The sequence below is a fragment of the Phascolarctos cinereus genome, unplaced genomic scaffold (genome assembly GCF_003287225.1).
Source record: "Phascolarctos cinereus isolate Bilbo 61053 unplaced genomic scaffold, phaCin_HiC Scaffold_726;HRSCAF=1367, whole genome shotgun sequence".
NCBI classification, from domain to species: Eukaryota; Metazoa; Chordata; class Mammalia; order Diprotodontia; family Phascolarctidae; genus Phascolarctos; species Phascolarctos cinereus.
Window position 1 is genome coordinate 283,366,335 of NW_027556098.1, and position 15,427 is coordinate 283,381,761.

At 39.9% G+C, this 15,427-nt stretch overlaps 1 protein-coding gene across 2 annotated transcripts in view; it reads left to right on the forward strand.

Moving 5' to 3' along the window:
* The first annotated feature begins 1,623 nt into the window (after positions 1-1,623).
* Positions 1,624-15,427, forward strand: part of PANX1 (pannexin 1) — a 54,314-nt gene continuing 40,510 nt past the window's right edge. Inside the window, exon 1 of one of the 2 annotated variants that reach the window (XM_021000694.2) lies at positions 1,624-2,354. In XM_021000694.2, the coding sequence (XP_020856353.1) occupies positions 2,174-2,354 (181 nt within the window). In that variant the 5' untranslated portion in view covers positions 1,624-2,173. The remainder of the gene's footprint in view (positions 2,355-15,427) is intronic. The other variant, XM_021000693.2, reaches the window with a different exon arrangement.

A 15,427-nucleotide genomic window follows, 5' to 3' on the forward strand; every position in this document is an offset into this window, starting at 1 on the left:
TCCCACCTTAGATTAAATTCCTTATAAGGTCAGATGTGGTCTGAACAAGAATTAATTCAATCTCATTGTCACAAATGTCCTTCAGAGACTGAGCTTTGAAATGAGGACTTCAGAAAAGGGGGGAATCCTGGATCTCCCCAAATCATGGTTATTAATACTCATTTTTCTGATGTTAAATAAAAAGTAGTAGGCAAAATCAATCAATAAACATCTATTATGTGCCTATTATTCCAGGTCCTTGTGCTAGGCACTGCAGGGAGAAAGACAAGAAACAACCCCTTCTTCAAGCAGCTTCACATTTGACTGTGGCAAATAAAGGATATGCATGTAAATATAATAAATATAAAATTTAATAAGTAAATGTAAAACACATGCAAATTAATTGAAGCAGCATGACTTAGTGGAAGAGAGTCAGGAAGGCCTGGTCATATCCTTCTCCGACATTTCCTGCACAAGTCACTTAAATTGTCAGTGTTTGAGACAACTCTCTAAAATTCTAAGTTGGAGATCTATATGAGTAGAAGGAGCTTCCTCACTGAATGTTCCCTACAGCAATGAAATCATAGGCCCCAACAAAACATACGAAGATATCAGCTGTGAAAGGTAGCAGGAAGGACTCCGTGTAAGGAAGTAGAGCTTGAGCTGAATTTTGAAGGAAACTAGATTCCTAGAAGTAAAGCTGAAGAGGAAAAGTATTCCAAGTGAGGAGTAAGGGATACTCAGAAGTAGAGAAGCACATCAGGTGAGGTGAACAGTAAGTAAGCCAGTTGGGTGAGAATATAAACTGTATGAAGGAGAGGGATGTGTATTAAGTCTGGTAAGGTAGATTGTGAGGGGTTTGAAATGCCATATAGAGGAATTTGTATTTAACCCTTGAGGAAATAGTAAGTTATTGGTTCTTATTTAGCCGGGGAATGACTTGGTCAGACCTGTCAATATCCCTTTGGCAGCTGTATGGGAAATAGACTGAAAGGGGGAGAGACTTGGGGCAGAGAAACCAATAGGAAGGGGTTTGCAACAGTCCAGGTAAGAGGTGATAGGATGGTGGTCTATGTGAATGGAGAGAAAGGGAGAGATGTGAAAGTAGAATGAACAAGTCTTCTTGATCTCGAAGGTTCCCTCCAGCCCCAAATCCCAGAACATTTTTATTTTGCAATCAACAAAGGGTGAGGTCCTTTCTGAAATGATTACTTGGAGGTACATTTGCGGTGGGGTCGGAGCAAGAAGCATAAACAATAGTTTCCTACGGGTTACGCTGTTTTTGCAAAATATTTCTTAAACTGTGGATCCATAGTGATGAAAGGTGCTACTCTTTACCCACGTTCCCATATACCCACTCAACTTCTTCCACTCATTAATTCCAGCCACACACTCCTTTGTTGTTGTAGTCTTTCCAGATGATGACAAGGAGAGAGAAGTAGGGCATAAAATTAATAGACCACTTTTAAGAGCTTGGAGTAGACACCCTGGGACCACCTGAAATCCTGGAGCTTTCTCCCTCGCCACCGGCAGCACCCACAGAGCAGTTTGGGGAGGCGCCTAGGGAGGAGCTTCAGCTAGCTTTGTTCTCTGAGCTCTCGGCTAAGCCAATGAGCAGGGCGCCAGGCGGCGAAATCACTTGGTAGCCTAGTGAGAATCAGGCTTCTGGGGTCGGAGGCGCGCGCGCAGTTCAGGGTTTGGGCTGGGGTGGAGAGGTCCGTGGGGACATAAAGCGCGCGTTCGGGAAGAGAGTACTATGCGCCGCGTGGAGCAGGAGCTGCCCCGGGTGCTAAGCGGAGCGCGAGCCTGCCCCCGGCCCAGAATCTGGTCCTGGGAGCGCGCGAGCTGGAGAGAGCCAATTGCAGTGTCTCAACCTCGCCGAGAGCTTCGAGGCAGCTGCAGCCGCAACCACAACCACGGCTGTGCTTAGTACTGCCGAGCCTTCCGGCCCGGAGCGCGTGCTCAGCCACAAACGGGGAACAAAAGAACCTGGAATGAGACTGGTGAGTTTGCAAAAGGAAAGTGAAAGCCGGGCTAGGAGCTCTGAGGCAGTGGCTGAGTGAGAAACTGAGAGTCTGTCAGCCCGTCCCCCCAGGCGCAGCCGAGCGTCATGAGCTCCGGAATGCGGAGTCTCGCGCCGGGTTCCCAAGGCTAGTTTTCCCCGGCCGTCCTCGAGGGGACCAGCCCTGCAACCATGGCTATAGCCCACCTGGCCACGGAGTATGTGTTCTCGGACTTCCTGCTCAAGGAACCCACTGAGCCCAAGTTTAAGGGTTTGCGCCTGGAGCTGGCGGTGGATAAGATGGTTACTTGCATCGCCGTGGGGCTGCCCCTACTCCTCATCTCACTGGCCTTCGCACAGGAGATCTCCATCGGTAAAGATGTGGGGGGAGAGAAGGGAAGAGGGGGGATTGGGCGGAGGAAGGGAGGAGCCCCGAGTGCTAGTTTGCCTTATCTGTGCAGATTGGGTCTGAAGTCTTTCTTGGCCTTAAGTTATCTTTCCACCCCCTGGGGTCAATATCTCTGCGTGCTCCTGGCAGTTCCTGTAGTTGCGGTTTGGGAGTGCATTGGTTTGTTTAAAGATTTAATGCATCGTTTTGTAGAAATACTTCACTTTGCCAAGTTGCACCTTAAAGTATAAGGGGTTATGAGGAAACCATTAACAAACCTTAGGTACCTGCTATGTGTCAAGCACCATGCTAAGGCACTAGCTAAACAAAAACAAAAGCCAGTCAAATCTTACCCTCAAGGAGCTAACATTCTACCAAGAGGATACAATATGTTCACAAATATGTATATAAAAGATATATACAAAATAAATAAAAGGTGTTGGGGAGGCACTGACTGCAATTGCAGTCTATTTCGGAAGTCAGTTACAGAGTATTTCTGGCTCTGGGCCCGCACTGTATACTTTTTCATTCCCTGACATCCACCACTACAACCACCACCACCACCCACTCTTACAGAGCACATTGCTCATAAAAAACCTGTGAGGGAGGTAGGGTAAATGTCGTCTCCGTTTTAGAGCTCCATTTTTCGGGAACCCAGAACAGCGGCGGAGCCAGAAGTCGAATTTGGGTGTTCTGACTAGTTGCAATGTTCCTTGTACTACACAGTGGTTCTAGGATAATTATAATATTTTCCATGTTTTTCCAGAATTAAATATAGTAATGCAAAATAGATTTGATAAGGTTCCTTGAAAATTATTTTTCAAAGGGCAATGTTGATCAACACTTCTACCATGTTTTTTGATAATAGGCTCTCAGCTATTAGCACTGTATGGAGCACTAGAGGGTTAGAGAAGGAGATGAAATTGACTATTAAAGGGCAGTGGTAATGCCAGATCAACAGGCATTTATTAAGTGCCTACTGCATTCCTGGCACTTTGTTAGGCACAGTAGATACAAATGACTGAATAAATGAAAAATCTTTTATTCTATGTTATACTGTACCTGGGCTTACTATGCCCGGGGAATCGTTTATCTCATTTGATCCTATGTGAGATAGGAAGGGCAATTATGGGAAGGTAGCTGTAGTACAAAGGGCATTGGTTTGGGAGTCAAAAGAACTGGGTTCAAATATAAGCTCTGTGCTTACTATCTGAGTGAGCTTTGGTCTCAGTCTCCCTTGATGACTCACTGAAAAATGAAGTTTGGATTCAATGGACACAGAGGACTCAGATGTCCATTATAGTTCTAAATTTGTGATTCCATGGTCTTCATTTTTCAAGAGGAAATTGAAACACAGAGAGGTTGAGTCACTTGTCCAAAGTGAGGAGCTGTTAAGGCTTCCACTGTAAATTTAGTACTAGAAGAAAGCTTTTCTCATCTTGTCAGTCTGTGAATTGAGGTGGTGCAGTGGATAGAGTGCCAGACCTAGAATTAGGAAGGCTCAGGTTCTCCAGTTCAAATCTGACCTCAGACAGTTACTAGCCCTATGACCCTGGGCAAAATGAGCTGGAGAAGGAAATGCAAACCATTCCAGTATCTTTCCCGAGAAAACTCCAAATAAGGCATCAAAGATCTGACATGACTAAACAACAGTTGACTTTTTATGTTGGCAGCAGCTAGGAACAGCTGAGCCTTCCAACAGTGATCATCGTGAGATTGATTTGGAACACAAATGCATGTGTTCCTGGTGTAAAATGTTTATGTTTCATATGATTCTTTCTCAGAGTATTTGGGAATTTCAGCCTTGATCAGAGTCAATTCAGCAGGAATTCTGCTAAAATGACGATTGGTAGGGGAGGTAATGCAGAAGAAATCCCCATTTTTATGAATCATCAGCTTACTCTGCTAAATGAAGGGAAAGCAATGAAATGTAGTTAAAGTACTATGCAAATGTAAGATATTAGTATTGTAGTGGCACATATTTTTACACATATTAACCTTCTGCCCAACAATTGTGTAAGATTGGTAGGCAAGTATTAATATCCATATTGTATAGTGGAAGAAGCTACAATCTGAGATTACCCATCCAATGAGAAACCGTATGGGAGTAATGTATAGAATACTGAACTTGAAGTTAGTAAGACCTGGGTTCAGATCTGTGAGAAAGGGTACATATCAGCACAGTGGAAGAGTCCTGGCCAAGCTGAGCTTTGTTCCATAGTCAGGGTGGGGCCTAAAACATTTGCTTAGTCTTGCTCTGATGTGGGGCCAGCACTCTTTCATAATAAACATCAGAAACAGAAATTTCGTTGGGCTACCAGCTAGTTATTTTAGCTTTAGATTTGGGGCTGGAAGATTTTTTCTTTTTCTTTTTCTTTTTTTAATACTTTGGATGGTCAACTAAGGCTTTTGGAGTGTGTGAAGCAGCAAAAAAAAAAATTATTGTCTTTGTGGATGAATTGGATTACTCACACTCTGTCCTTCTGGTGAGTTTGTGCCTGGTATGGTAATATGGGATAGAGGGGCTTATAGAGGGTACCAGGAACAAAAGATATAGAAGTTGAGTTTTTTCCATCCCAACTAAATTGGAAGTTCCTTGGAGGCAGGGGTAGGTGGCTAGAGAGATTATTTATTAAGTGTTTATTATGTGCCAAGTGCTGGGCTTAATAGATAGGAAAGTTGTGAACTGTATGAGACTGTGTATTGAAGTACCAAATATTGGCTTTAGGAATGCCTAATTATAATTGATCACTATATAATGCTGTAAGGGTTATAAGATGCTTTCCCCACAAGAAGCCCATGGAGTAGGTTGTGCTAGCATGACACAAGATCTCCATCGGATATGTGATCTCTCTTCTATAGGTACTCCTAAGGTTTGATGGAGCCTGCTCCTACAGAGAGCTAATTATTAAATTTTCAGTGTGAGCATTTCCATCTCAGAAATGCAGACCAGGGCTTAATTTATTGTTTTGTTGATTGTCTAGATGTAAGAAAATGATGGAGAAAAGGTTAATAAGGTTAAAGGTAACCTTCAAAGTATGTCCTGCATGTTTTGGAGAGTTGAGTTAAACCTTTACCAATATACCCTTGACCTAGTATTCCCTCTAATAATGCATATTATAACCAATTCATCCCAGTCTAACCTGTAGAATTCTTGTCCATGGTCTCCAGAAAGGATCTACCTATTATACAGAGGCCCTTCATGAAGGTCTTGTAATACTTAATGGGTATTGTTGTTTATCATGACCATCCCTTTATGATTTCCTCATTCTCCATGCATGAATGGCCCATTTTTCTTTTTTAACAAAAGGAAGTTTACTTAACAGTAGTATAGAAAAGATATTGAGCAGGAATACAGCACTTCATTTTGTTGGCCCATCTTCTTTTACAATTGCATATCTTTTGAATATCTTTTATGCCACCTGTTGCACCCATAAGTCTAATATAGCCAACTTATGCCTAGCGTACATTTCTGTGTTATCTGTTGGGTCACCTGCAATTTTGGTTATTTGTAGATAGTAGTGTCACATAATTTGTAGCCATATAGCATTCCCAAGAGAATGTTAATGTTAAAAATAGATTTTTGTGTTAATTAACAGCTTGGGATTATTGAAAACACTGAATGATTTCTAACATGTAATCAATCCAGTTCGCTCTTTTATTCCTATTTAATATGGCTTTAGTTCATTGTCTATTTGCAGTGCCTAAGATGCAGGATAACTAATTAAATGGATTGCCCACCCAGCTGCACGTCATGCTTTCTTTTTTCATGGGCATTCTTCATCAATGTTTTATATTGTTGTACTGAATGAATGAATGAGTAAAAGAAAAAGCACTTGGTATGTGGTGCATATATTTTGCTAAGCACTAGTATACAAATACAAACACTCAAAGGCAATCCTTGTCCTACAGGAGCTTATATCCAAAGAAGAAAACAGATAAAGAGGTATGGTAGCAGAGAGAAGTGTTTTGGAGAGGAATGGTCATTGGAGTAATAGGGCAATTGATTGGCTTGGCCTTACAGGGAATGGTGATGTTGGAGAGGGTTGGACTTAGGGGACTTAAGGTCTCCTTCAGCTCTAAAATGATGATCCTATGATCTCTAAAGCCCCTTCCAGGCCTAAAATTAGGATCCTGTGGTAGGTGTGTCTATTCCAAGTTGGATTTATACACACACACACACACACACACACGTGTATATATCTATTTATGTATATATGTGAATGTGATATGACACATATTATGGAATATACTGTATATACATGCATATATATAACACATGTGGATATTATATGTATACATACTACATATACATCTATAGATTACATATTAGCCCCCTTCATTCAAGCACAGATATAGTATGTGAAGCTTATATATATATATATACATATATATATATATATATACACGTGTGTGTGTGTATGTATATATATATATATACCTATATATATGTTATCTATCTCTGTGTGTGTATGTGTATGTATGTATCTATATGAGAGAGAGAATGACGATGACAGCATCTGTGTGGGGGAGATGGAGATTGACTAGAAATATAGATTACATGAAGGCAACCAATGTAATTTAAAGTTGGAAAGATAGCTTGGATCTAGATTGTAAAGGACCTAAAATTTCCTGAGAAGAGATATGTGTTTTGTCATGTAGTTAAATAGGGAGCCACTGAAGACTTTTGACCAGAGAATGACATAGGTCTGATGTGTGCCTTATTGGCAGTTGTGTGAAGATGAATTGGAGGCAGGGAGACCTGCTAGAATCTTAGAATGATAAGATTTAGAACTGGAAAGGACCTTAAGACCATATGTTCTGATCCCAGGCCCCTCATTTTTTGCAGTCAGTTAATCAACATGCATTTATTAAGTACCTATTATATGCAGGTCCCATGCTAGGTTCTGGGGATACCAAATCAAAAGTGAAACAGTTCCTTTCCTCAAGAAACTTAAGAGTCTGTTGTGGGTATGGAATCAAAAGTTACTCAAGACCCAGAAAAAAAAAAGTTTTTGGTATACCAAAGTCCTAGGCACATGGTTCAGCAAGAGAAATGGATTTGGTTCCATGCAATCAGGAGGGTGGGGGGTAACTCCAGTTGTTAGGAAGTTTGGTTTCTTGTCTGTCTGTCCATCTGTTTGTCTTTCTGCCTAATCACCTAACAAATAAATGGTCTAAGCCATTGGAGTTCAACTCAAATAGAAACGGGGATTACTAAACCATATATAAAGATCCCTGCAGGTACATACTGACTTAGAAAAACCATGTATTAACATTATCTATATTCTATTGTATTTTTATTTTGTCAAATATTTTCCAATTACATTTTACTTTGGCTCTGACTCCAGCCTGAGAGCTGCATGTTTAACACTTCTGCTGTAGGTAACTCTCAAAGAATAGAAGTTTAAAAGAAGAGGAGTGTGACTTGTATTGGTAGAAGGAGTTCCCTCATCCCAGAATTCCCTAGTTCAGTGAAATCACAGGTTTATGATATCCTAGATCTATAAGTATATCTATACATGTGAGTAATCTACATCCATGTATTTATACATACTTGTATATATGTTTATATATGTATAGTTGTATATATACATGTGTGCATACATATACACCAATAACTTTCCCTCTCTTCTTCAAAGTTCTGCCTTCTGGACTAAATCAGAACAAATCTAATTCCACTGAATCTTCTGTTTTCCAGAGGTCTGAGTGACCAGGCAAGAACCGGGGGCAGCTGAAGAAAGAGGGGCTACCAGCTTAGTAACTCAGGGATGTGGCCTCTTTTTTCCTTCTTTCTGATGAAGCAATCAATCAATCAATCAGCATTTATTGAAGCAATTCTAGTTCTTTGTTATTTACAATTCTTTATCTAGAAGTTTACTGACTATACACTTAATATACAATCTGGAAGTTTACTAGGAATTGTAGTAAAGTTCACAGTCCTATAGTTGTAGATTCTGTTTTCTTTGGTTCTTTGAAAATCAAGATATTTGCCCTTCTTAGATTCTGCCATGCCTTTCTCATTCATCAACATCACCAACAGTGGCTCAACAATCTCATTTGTCTGATTTTTTTTTCAAATCCTTTTATATTTTTTCCCCATTTACATGTAAAAACAATTTTTAACATTCATTCTTTCAAAACATTGAATTCCAGATTCTCTCCCTCCCTTCCTTCCTCCTCATTAAGAAGGTAAGCAGTTTGATATCGATTACACATGACTTAGCTATTCTCAGCAATACAATTCAATAAAATATGTTTCTCAGCAAAACAATTCCCAAGGACTTATGATGAAAAATGTTATCCACATCCAGAGAAAGAACTGATGGAGTCTGAATGCAGATTGAAGCATGCTTTTTTACTTTCTTTATTTTTCTTTTTTTGGTGGGGCATGGTCTGTGTTTTCATTCATAATATGGCTATATGTTTGTGTGTAATATATGCATGTGTTATAATCATAATATAGTATGTATTACATCATATACATACACACATTTGTTTGTGTACATCTATAAATCCAACCTGGAATGGACATACCTAACCACAGGATCCTAATTTTAGACCTGGAAGGGTTCTTAGAGATCACAAGATCATTCCATCAACTATAGGCAGTTCACTATATATCTTCTTCATCCTTAAAGCAAGAATATTCTCTAAATGGAGTCTTTCAAACAAAAAGTAATATTGTGAAATAAACATCAGTGTGCTTAGTGAAACCATCATAAAATTTGTGGAAATTCAGTGTTTGAGAAGACACCAAATAAGCTGGGGCTTCATCAATAAATAAAACACCTTATGTGTTCATTTATTTGAGAACCGTTTATTAAACACTTACAGTTTGTAGAACTGGATGCCAGTGGAGATACAAGGTCTAGATAAGATAAGCTCTGCTATTGTACAGTAAATAAGTCTTTTTTGTGAGTTTGAGTCACAAAACACAGTTATTAAATAGATAGTGTCTCATGGTAAGGATATTGGAGAGTTGTGAAACCAAGAGCTAGGGAGACCCAAGTGAGAATGTTCTTACCATTGGGAGGGGCAGGGAAGTCTTCATGGAAGAGGGGCATTTGATTTGGGCTTTAAGGAGTAGGAAGGACTTTAACAAGCAAAGACAGGGAGGGAGGATGGACCTGTAAATGAGTGTAATACTTCAAGTAGCGGCAGGTCTCTACTCCCAGATATCAAACTGACAAATGAACATACAGCCATTAAGCCATGATATGTCTCCCCATAGTAACACCGAAAACTTTGCCAAATTTTTAGAAACATTTGCACAGTATTGCAGTAATACCTGGTGTGAGGAAACTGACTCAGTTGAAATAGGCCTTGGTTCTTATACCTGAGATCCTGTCTCAATTCCATTTGGTTTTTGATTTTTTCACACTATTACTGTTTTTTATTCTTTCTTTACTTGAGGTGGTTTTTTTCCCTATAAGTCTGTACTGCTCCTTTCCGTCCTTTTCCAGCCAGACCTGGATGCAGGATCACAGAATTTCAGAGGTGCAAGGGTGGCACTCTAGTCCAATGCAGACTTGAAAGGAATTTCTTAACAGCCATAGCCAGAAATGATTGTCCAGGCTCTGTTTGATTACCTCCAAGGAGAGGGAACTCGAAACCTCCTGAAGCAGTACTTTGCCCTTTTAGACAGCTCTTTAATTGTTGGGAAGTATTTCCTAACTCCAAGCCCAAATTTGCTTCCTCATAACCTCCACCTTTTCTCCTGGTTCAGTCCTCTGGGGTCAGACAGAGTCAAATCCCTGTTCCATGTGATAGCATTTCATATGTATGAAGCCTGTGACCGTGTCTTCCCCATGCCTTCTCTTCTCCAGGATTAATAGCTTCTTCCTCCATAGCTTATCCGGAAGTTAGAGTTTCCAAAGGGTCTCTACTAGTAATCAAAGGAAAGAAGGTAAAATAAAACATCTGGAGTACAAGATTGTTAAGTTACAGAGCACATAAATCTTATCTTAAAATATCTCTAAGTAGCCAATATGCAAACTTCCAGGACTAAGTAGTTCCTCTTCCTTTTTAGTTTGAATCTCAGCTTGGCATCCACAGATTTTTCTCCCTTCCCTCCCCCCCTTCCTGAGATGGTAAGCAATTTGATATAGGTTATACATGTGCAGGCATGCAAAGCATATTTCCATATTAGTCATGTTGTGAAAAACACAGATAAAAAATACATGAAAAAAATAAAGTGAAAAATAGCATGCTTTGATCTGCATTCAGACTCCATCAGTTCTTTCTGGAGGTAGATAGCATTTTTCATGGTGAGTGAAAGGGATTATTTAATATTCATCTTTGCACAAATGTAATACAGTGCCTAGCCACGGAGTTGGTACTGAAATGCTTGTTGGTTGGCTATATGGTTGGTTGGATTCTTTGATCATTACTTTAGGCCCTTCTCCCTTAAACCTTCATATTGGCAAAGCTACATCCAGACTAATAGAATCATAGCTTCTACAAAAAACCCCATAGGTCTCCTTTAGTTTCCACAAGTCATAAGGGATGAGTCATTTCTTTACATTTTAAATGCTTATTTGAGAGCCTAGTGTAGTCATAGCTGCTGCCATTCATATTTGCCTCTTGGGGCAGCTAGGTGGAGCCGTAGATAGAGCACCCACCCTGGAGTCAGGAGGACCTGAGTTCAAATTCCGTCTCAGACCAGATCCTTGACACTTACTAGCTGTGTGACTCTGGCCAAGTCACTTAACCCCATTGCCTAGCAAAAACAAACAAACACACAGAAAGGATGTGTCCTATTTGCCTCTTGATACGTGATGGTATTTATGTAAGGGATATTAATAAAGACCACATGATTTGGATGTAGATGGAACTCTAGAGAATATCGGTAGCAATATTATCATTTATAGATAGGAAATTAGAGTTGAGGGAGATCATAGAATCATAGACCCAGAACTACAAGGAACCTTTGACATTTTTTTTGGAGGAGATCAGGGGGTTAAGTGATTTGCCCAGGGTCAGACAGCTAATAAGTGTGCGAGTCTGGATTTGAACTCAGTACCTCCTGACTCCAGGACTCTATCCACTGTACTCCCAAGAACTAGAAGGAACCTGAGAATCAAGTCCAACCCCCTCATTTTAAAGATGAGGAAACTGAGGACCAGGTTGGTTAAGATGTATGAGCCCAAAGTCACACAGGCAGTAAATGTCAGAGATAGGATATAAATCCAGGTCCTCTGACTCCAGAACTAGTACTCTTTCAGCTGTGCTAAGCCAGATCGTACATCTAACAAGTGGCAGAATCAGGAACCAAACCTAGTCCCTTAACTCCAAATCTAGTGCCCTTTCAGCTACTCCGGAAGTAATTACTTTACCTTAAGGACTCATCCTTTCATCTCTGTGGGCAAATCTTTCCAATAAGAGTATGTCACACGTTGCCAAATGTGGCCCCAAAATGCCAATTCTCATGAGCATGAGGGAAAATGACATAGCAGATAGGGCCCTGGACTTGGAGTCAGAAAGACCTGGTTCCACTATTGCTTCTTACTAGCTGTGGGACTCTGGGCCAGTCATGACCTCTCCAGGTCCCCCATTCTTCATCTCTGCTATAGGGGAATCAGACTCACTGGCCTCTGGGCCCCCTTTGGACTCTGAATCAAGTATCCTTAAATGACAGATGGTGTGTTGTTGGACCTCTAGCTTTTTGAGGAAGGTAGGATTTGCCAGTACTTGAGTTCTGCTGAAACTGGCCCCAGTTATCTTAGTCCCATGATGTGTTATCAGAGTAGGCCTTTATTGAAGAATCTTAGTTAATAGTCTAGGAAATTAATTTGGTTTTCATTATAAACAGGTTTTTTCACTTCTATTTCTTAATGAGCTCTTGAGAAATTAGACTTTTTCTCAAAAGGGACTTGTGACTCATTTCATATGTCAGCTGAAAGGAAAGAATTTTTGGTTTCATTTTTGAGTCTCTCTCTTTCCATTTGTAGTGATTTCATTTATTAACAAATATCATTAACAAATATCACAAACCAATTTGGTTTGTGAAATCGTTGGCATCAGCCACACGGTGTCTTAAGAATGTCTTAACATGGTCAAACCTGGTCATTCACTTAGCAAATACATTTATTGAAGTCTACTTACCCTTCCAGGTACAATACAAAAAGAGTACTTGCTTGGGCTGGGGTTACAGAATCACAAAATGGAAGGAACTCGGGAACCATCTAGTCCAATCCATCCACAAAGGAATCTTCTACTATCACATAATCTAAGTTGTCCACCAGCCTCTGCCTCTCCGAAAGGAAGGAACCCATCACCTTTTGACAGTCCATTCTACTTTTAGACAGCTCTTACTGTTGGGAAATTTTTCCAGATATTGACCTCAAATTTGCCTAGCTGTGTGACCCTGGGCAAGTCACTTAACCCTGTTTGCCTCAATTTCCTTATCTGTCAAATGAGCTGAAGAAGGAAATGACAAACCGCTCCAGTATCTTTGCCTTGCAAACCCCAAATGGGGTCATGGAGAGTCAGATATGACTGAAAAATAACTACACAACAAAAACCAAAATATGGCCCACTATGTGCCAGCACTGGGCTAGGTGCCAGGCTTGGAGTCAGGAAGATGTGACTTCAAATCTAGTGTCAAATACTTGTTAGCTGTGTGACCCTGGACAACTGATTTAACCTCTGCCTGCCTCAGTTCTTCAACTGTAAAATGGGGGTCATACTACAGTTGTTGTGAGAGTCAAATGAGATTTGTAAAGTGTTTATCACAGTGCCTGGCACATAATAGGTGGTTTTAAAATGCTTGTTTTAAAAAAGGGTCTTCTAGGTTGGGGAAGCAGGCTTGGAAACTATGCTTGCTCTCCTGAAGTGGTAGAAAAACTGTTAAAAGTTCCCTTTCTTTCTCATGGTCTATAAACAGCAGAACTTTTGTGAACTTAGAGTGACCGACACAGAAAGAGAAATGAACTGTCAGAAGGGCTGAGTTCTAGACCTACCTCTGCCCCTACCTAGAAGTGTTCCATCTATAGTTTTCTCTCCATGCTCTTGCTTACATATAACATCTCATCTCCTGTCTGCATGGGTTTATACAGTCTATCCCCTAAGCCTGTAGTGCATTCATTCCTTACCCCTACCTCTTTAATATCTAATTTTTTTCAAAGCTCAGTTTATATTGTTGGTGTTCAATCATTTTTCAGTCATGGCCAACTCTTCATGACCCCATTTTGGCGTTTTCTTGGCAAAGATACTGGAGTGGTTTGCCATTTCCTTCTCCAGCTCATTTTACAGATGAGGAAACTGAGGCAAATAAGGTTGAGTGATTGCCTAGGGTCACACAGCTGGTAAGTGTCAGAGGCTAGATTTGAACGCAGGAAGGTGAGTTTTCCTGACTCCAGGTCTAGCACTTCATCCATTGCACCTCCCAGCTACACTATGTCCTACCCTAAATATGAGTCTTTCTTGATCTTTCCAGCTGAGAGTGTAAGCCCTCCCTCTTGTTCCCCCAACTACCATATATTCATGCACTTGATGCTAAAAGTCCCTTTCCTTTGAAATGCACATCAAGCACTATCTTCTGCGGAAAGCCTTTCCTGTTCCCCACCAACTGCCCTTCCTCCCAAACTATCTTGTATTTAATTAATTTGCATTTATTTATATTTAGTTTATCTCTTCCTCTCAGTATCTGTACACACACACACACACACACACTGTAATACTTGTATGTGTACCTTTTGTCTTCCTCATTAGAACATGAACTCCTTGGGAGTAGGAATTGCTTTATACTTGTATCTCCCTGTTTAGCACAGTGCTTCAGCACACAGTTGGTGCTTAAAAAATGCTTACTGATTGTTGACTTTATTTTGTATACATATATACGTGCATTTTGTGGAATATAATTCCTTTAGGGCAAGGACTTTTTTTTTCCTCTTGTATCCCCAATGCCTAGGACATTACATAGAGCTTAATAAATCCTTGTTGATTGATTGAGTGACTTTACCCAGACCACTACCTCTATAGCCCTGCTTCCTTAACTGTCAAATGACAAGCATTGGTAATCCCCTAGAGGTCTGTCAGGTTAGAATGTTCTCTAATTCTATGCCTTCCCCCTCCCTTGCTGCACACTAATCACCTGAAACCTGTAATAACCTTTTAGCAAATTGCTGTGTTTATAACCAAGTCCTATGACCATTTAGAGCAGCTGTTAACGCTTCCTTTGATTTCATAAATCCTGGCAGCAGTCACAGTGATGGCATCTTTGTTTTTGGACTCATAGACCTTTGATGCAAAATCTAGTTTAGGTGATCTAAGTCATTCCTGTGATTTAAAAAACAAACAAACTTCTTTTTAAGCAAAACAGTTTACTTATGTAATAATTGCAAAAGATGCATCAGAAACCTCACTGTCCCTAAATGTGTGTAGGCCTGACTTTTCTGAAGGTGATAGATGATCATCTCATTTGTGTATTGTCTCTTTGCAGCATTTATTAAGCATCTACCAGGTACAAGGCACTGACCTTAACTTAATTAAAACATGATCCCTGCCCTCATAGAGTTTATAGTATTTGTAGTTTATTTTAGTGATTACTTATCTTTATCTTTTTTACAGGAATTGTGTCATGTTAGAAAAAGAATAGGATTTGTATTTAGAGAATCTGGGTTTGAATCACAGCTCTGCTACTTATCACCTGTGTGACCCAGAACAGACAGGTCCTGTAACTTCTCAGTGCCTCAGTTTCTTCAGGTGATCTGAGGACTTCTTTAGCTCCAAATCTATGATTCTGTGTCTCAATCCTATGCTTCAAGTTTAGTGCTTTCTAAATTAATTATTGTGGAGGTGGAGAACAATTAAGCATAAAAATGATCTTTTTATATTTAAAGGCATTTGTTTCCATTTATTTTTAAAAAAGAATTTCACTATAAAGTTAACAACCTATCAATAAAACCAAGAAACAAAGCAAGGAATAAAATAAGACTTTTAAACTTTAAAATACTGAATTATTTTCAGTTTATTAAAAAGAAAAAAGATCTTATATATATTGGTAAAGTGATATCTTACCTGCTTTTGTGCCCCTCCAAGGTTTTCTTCATCTT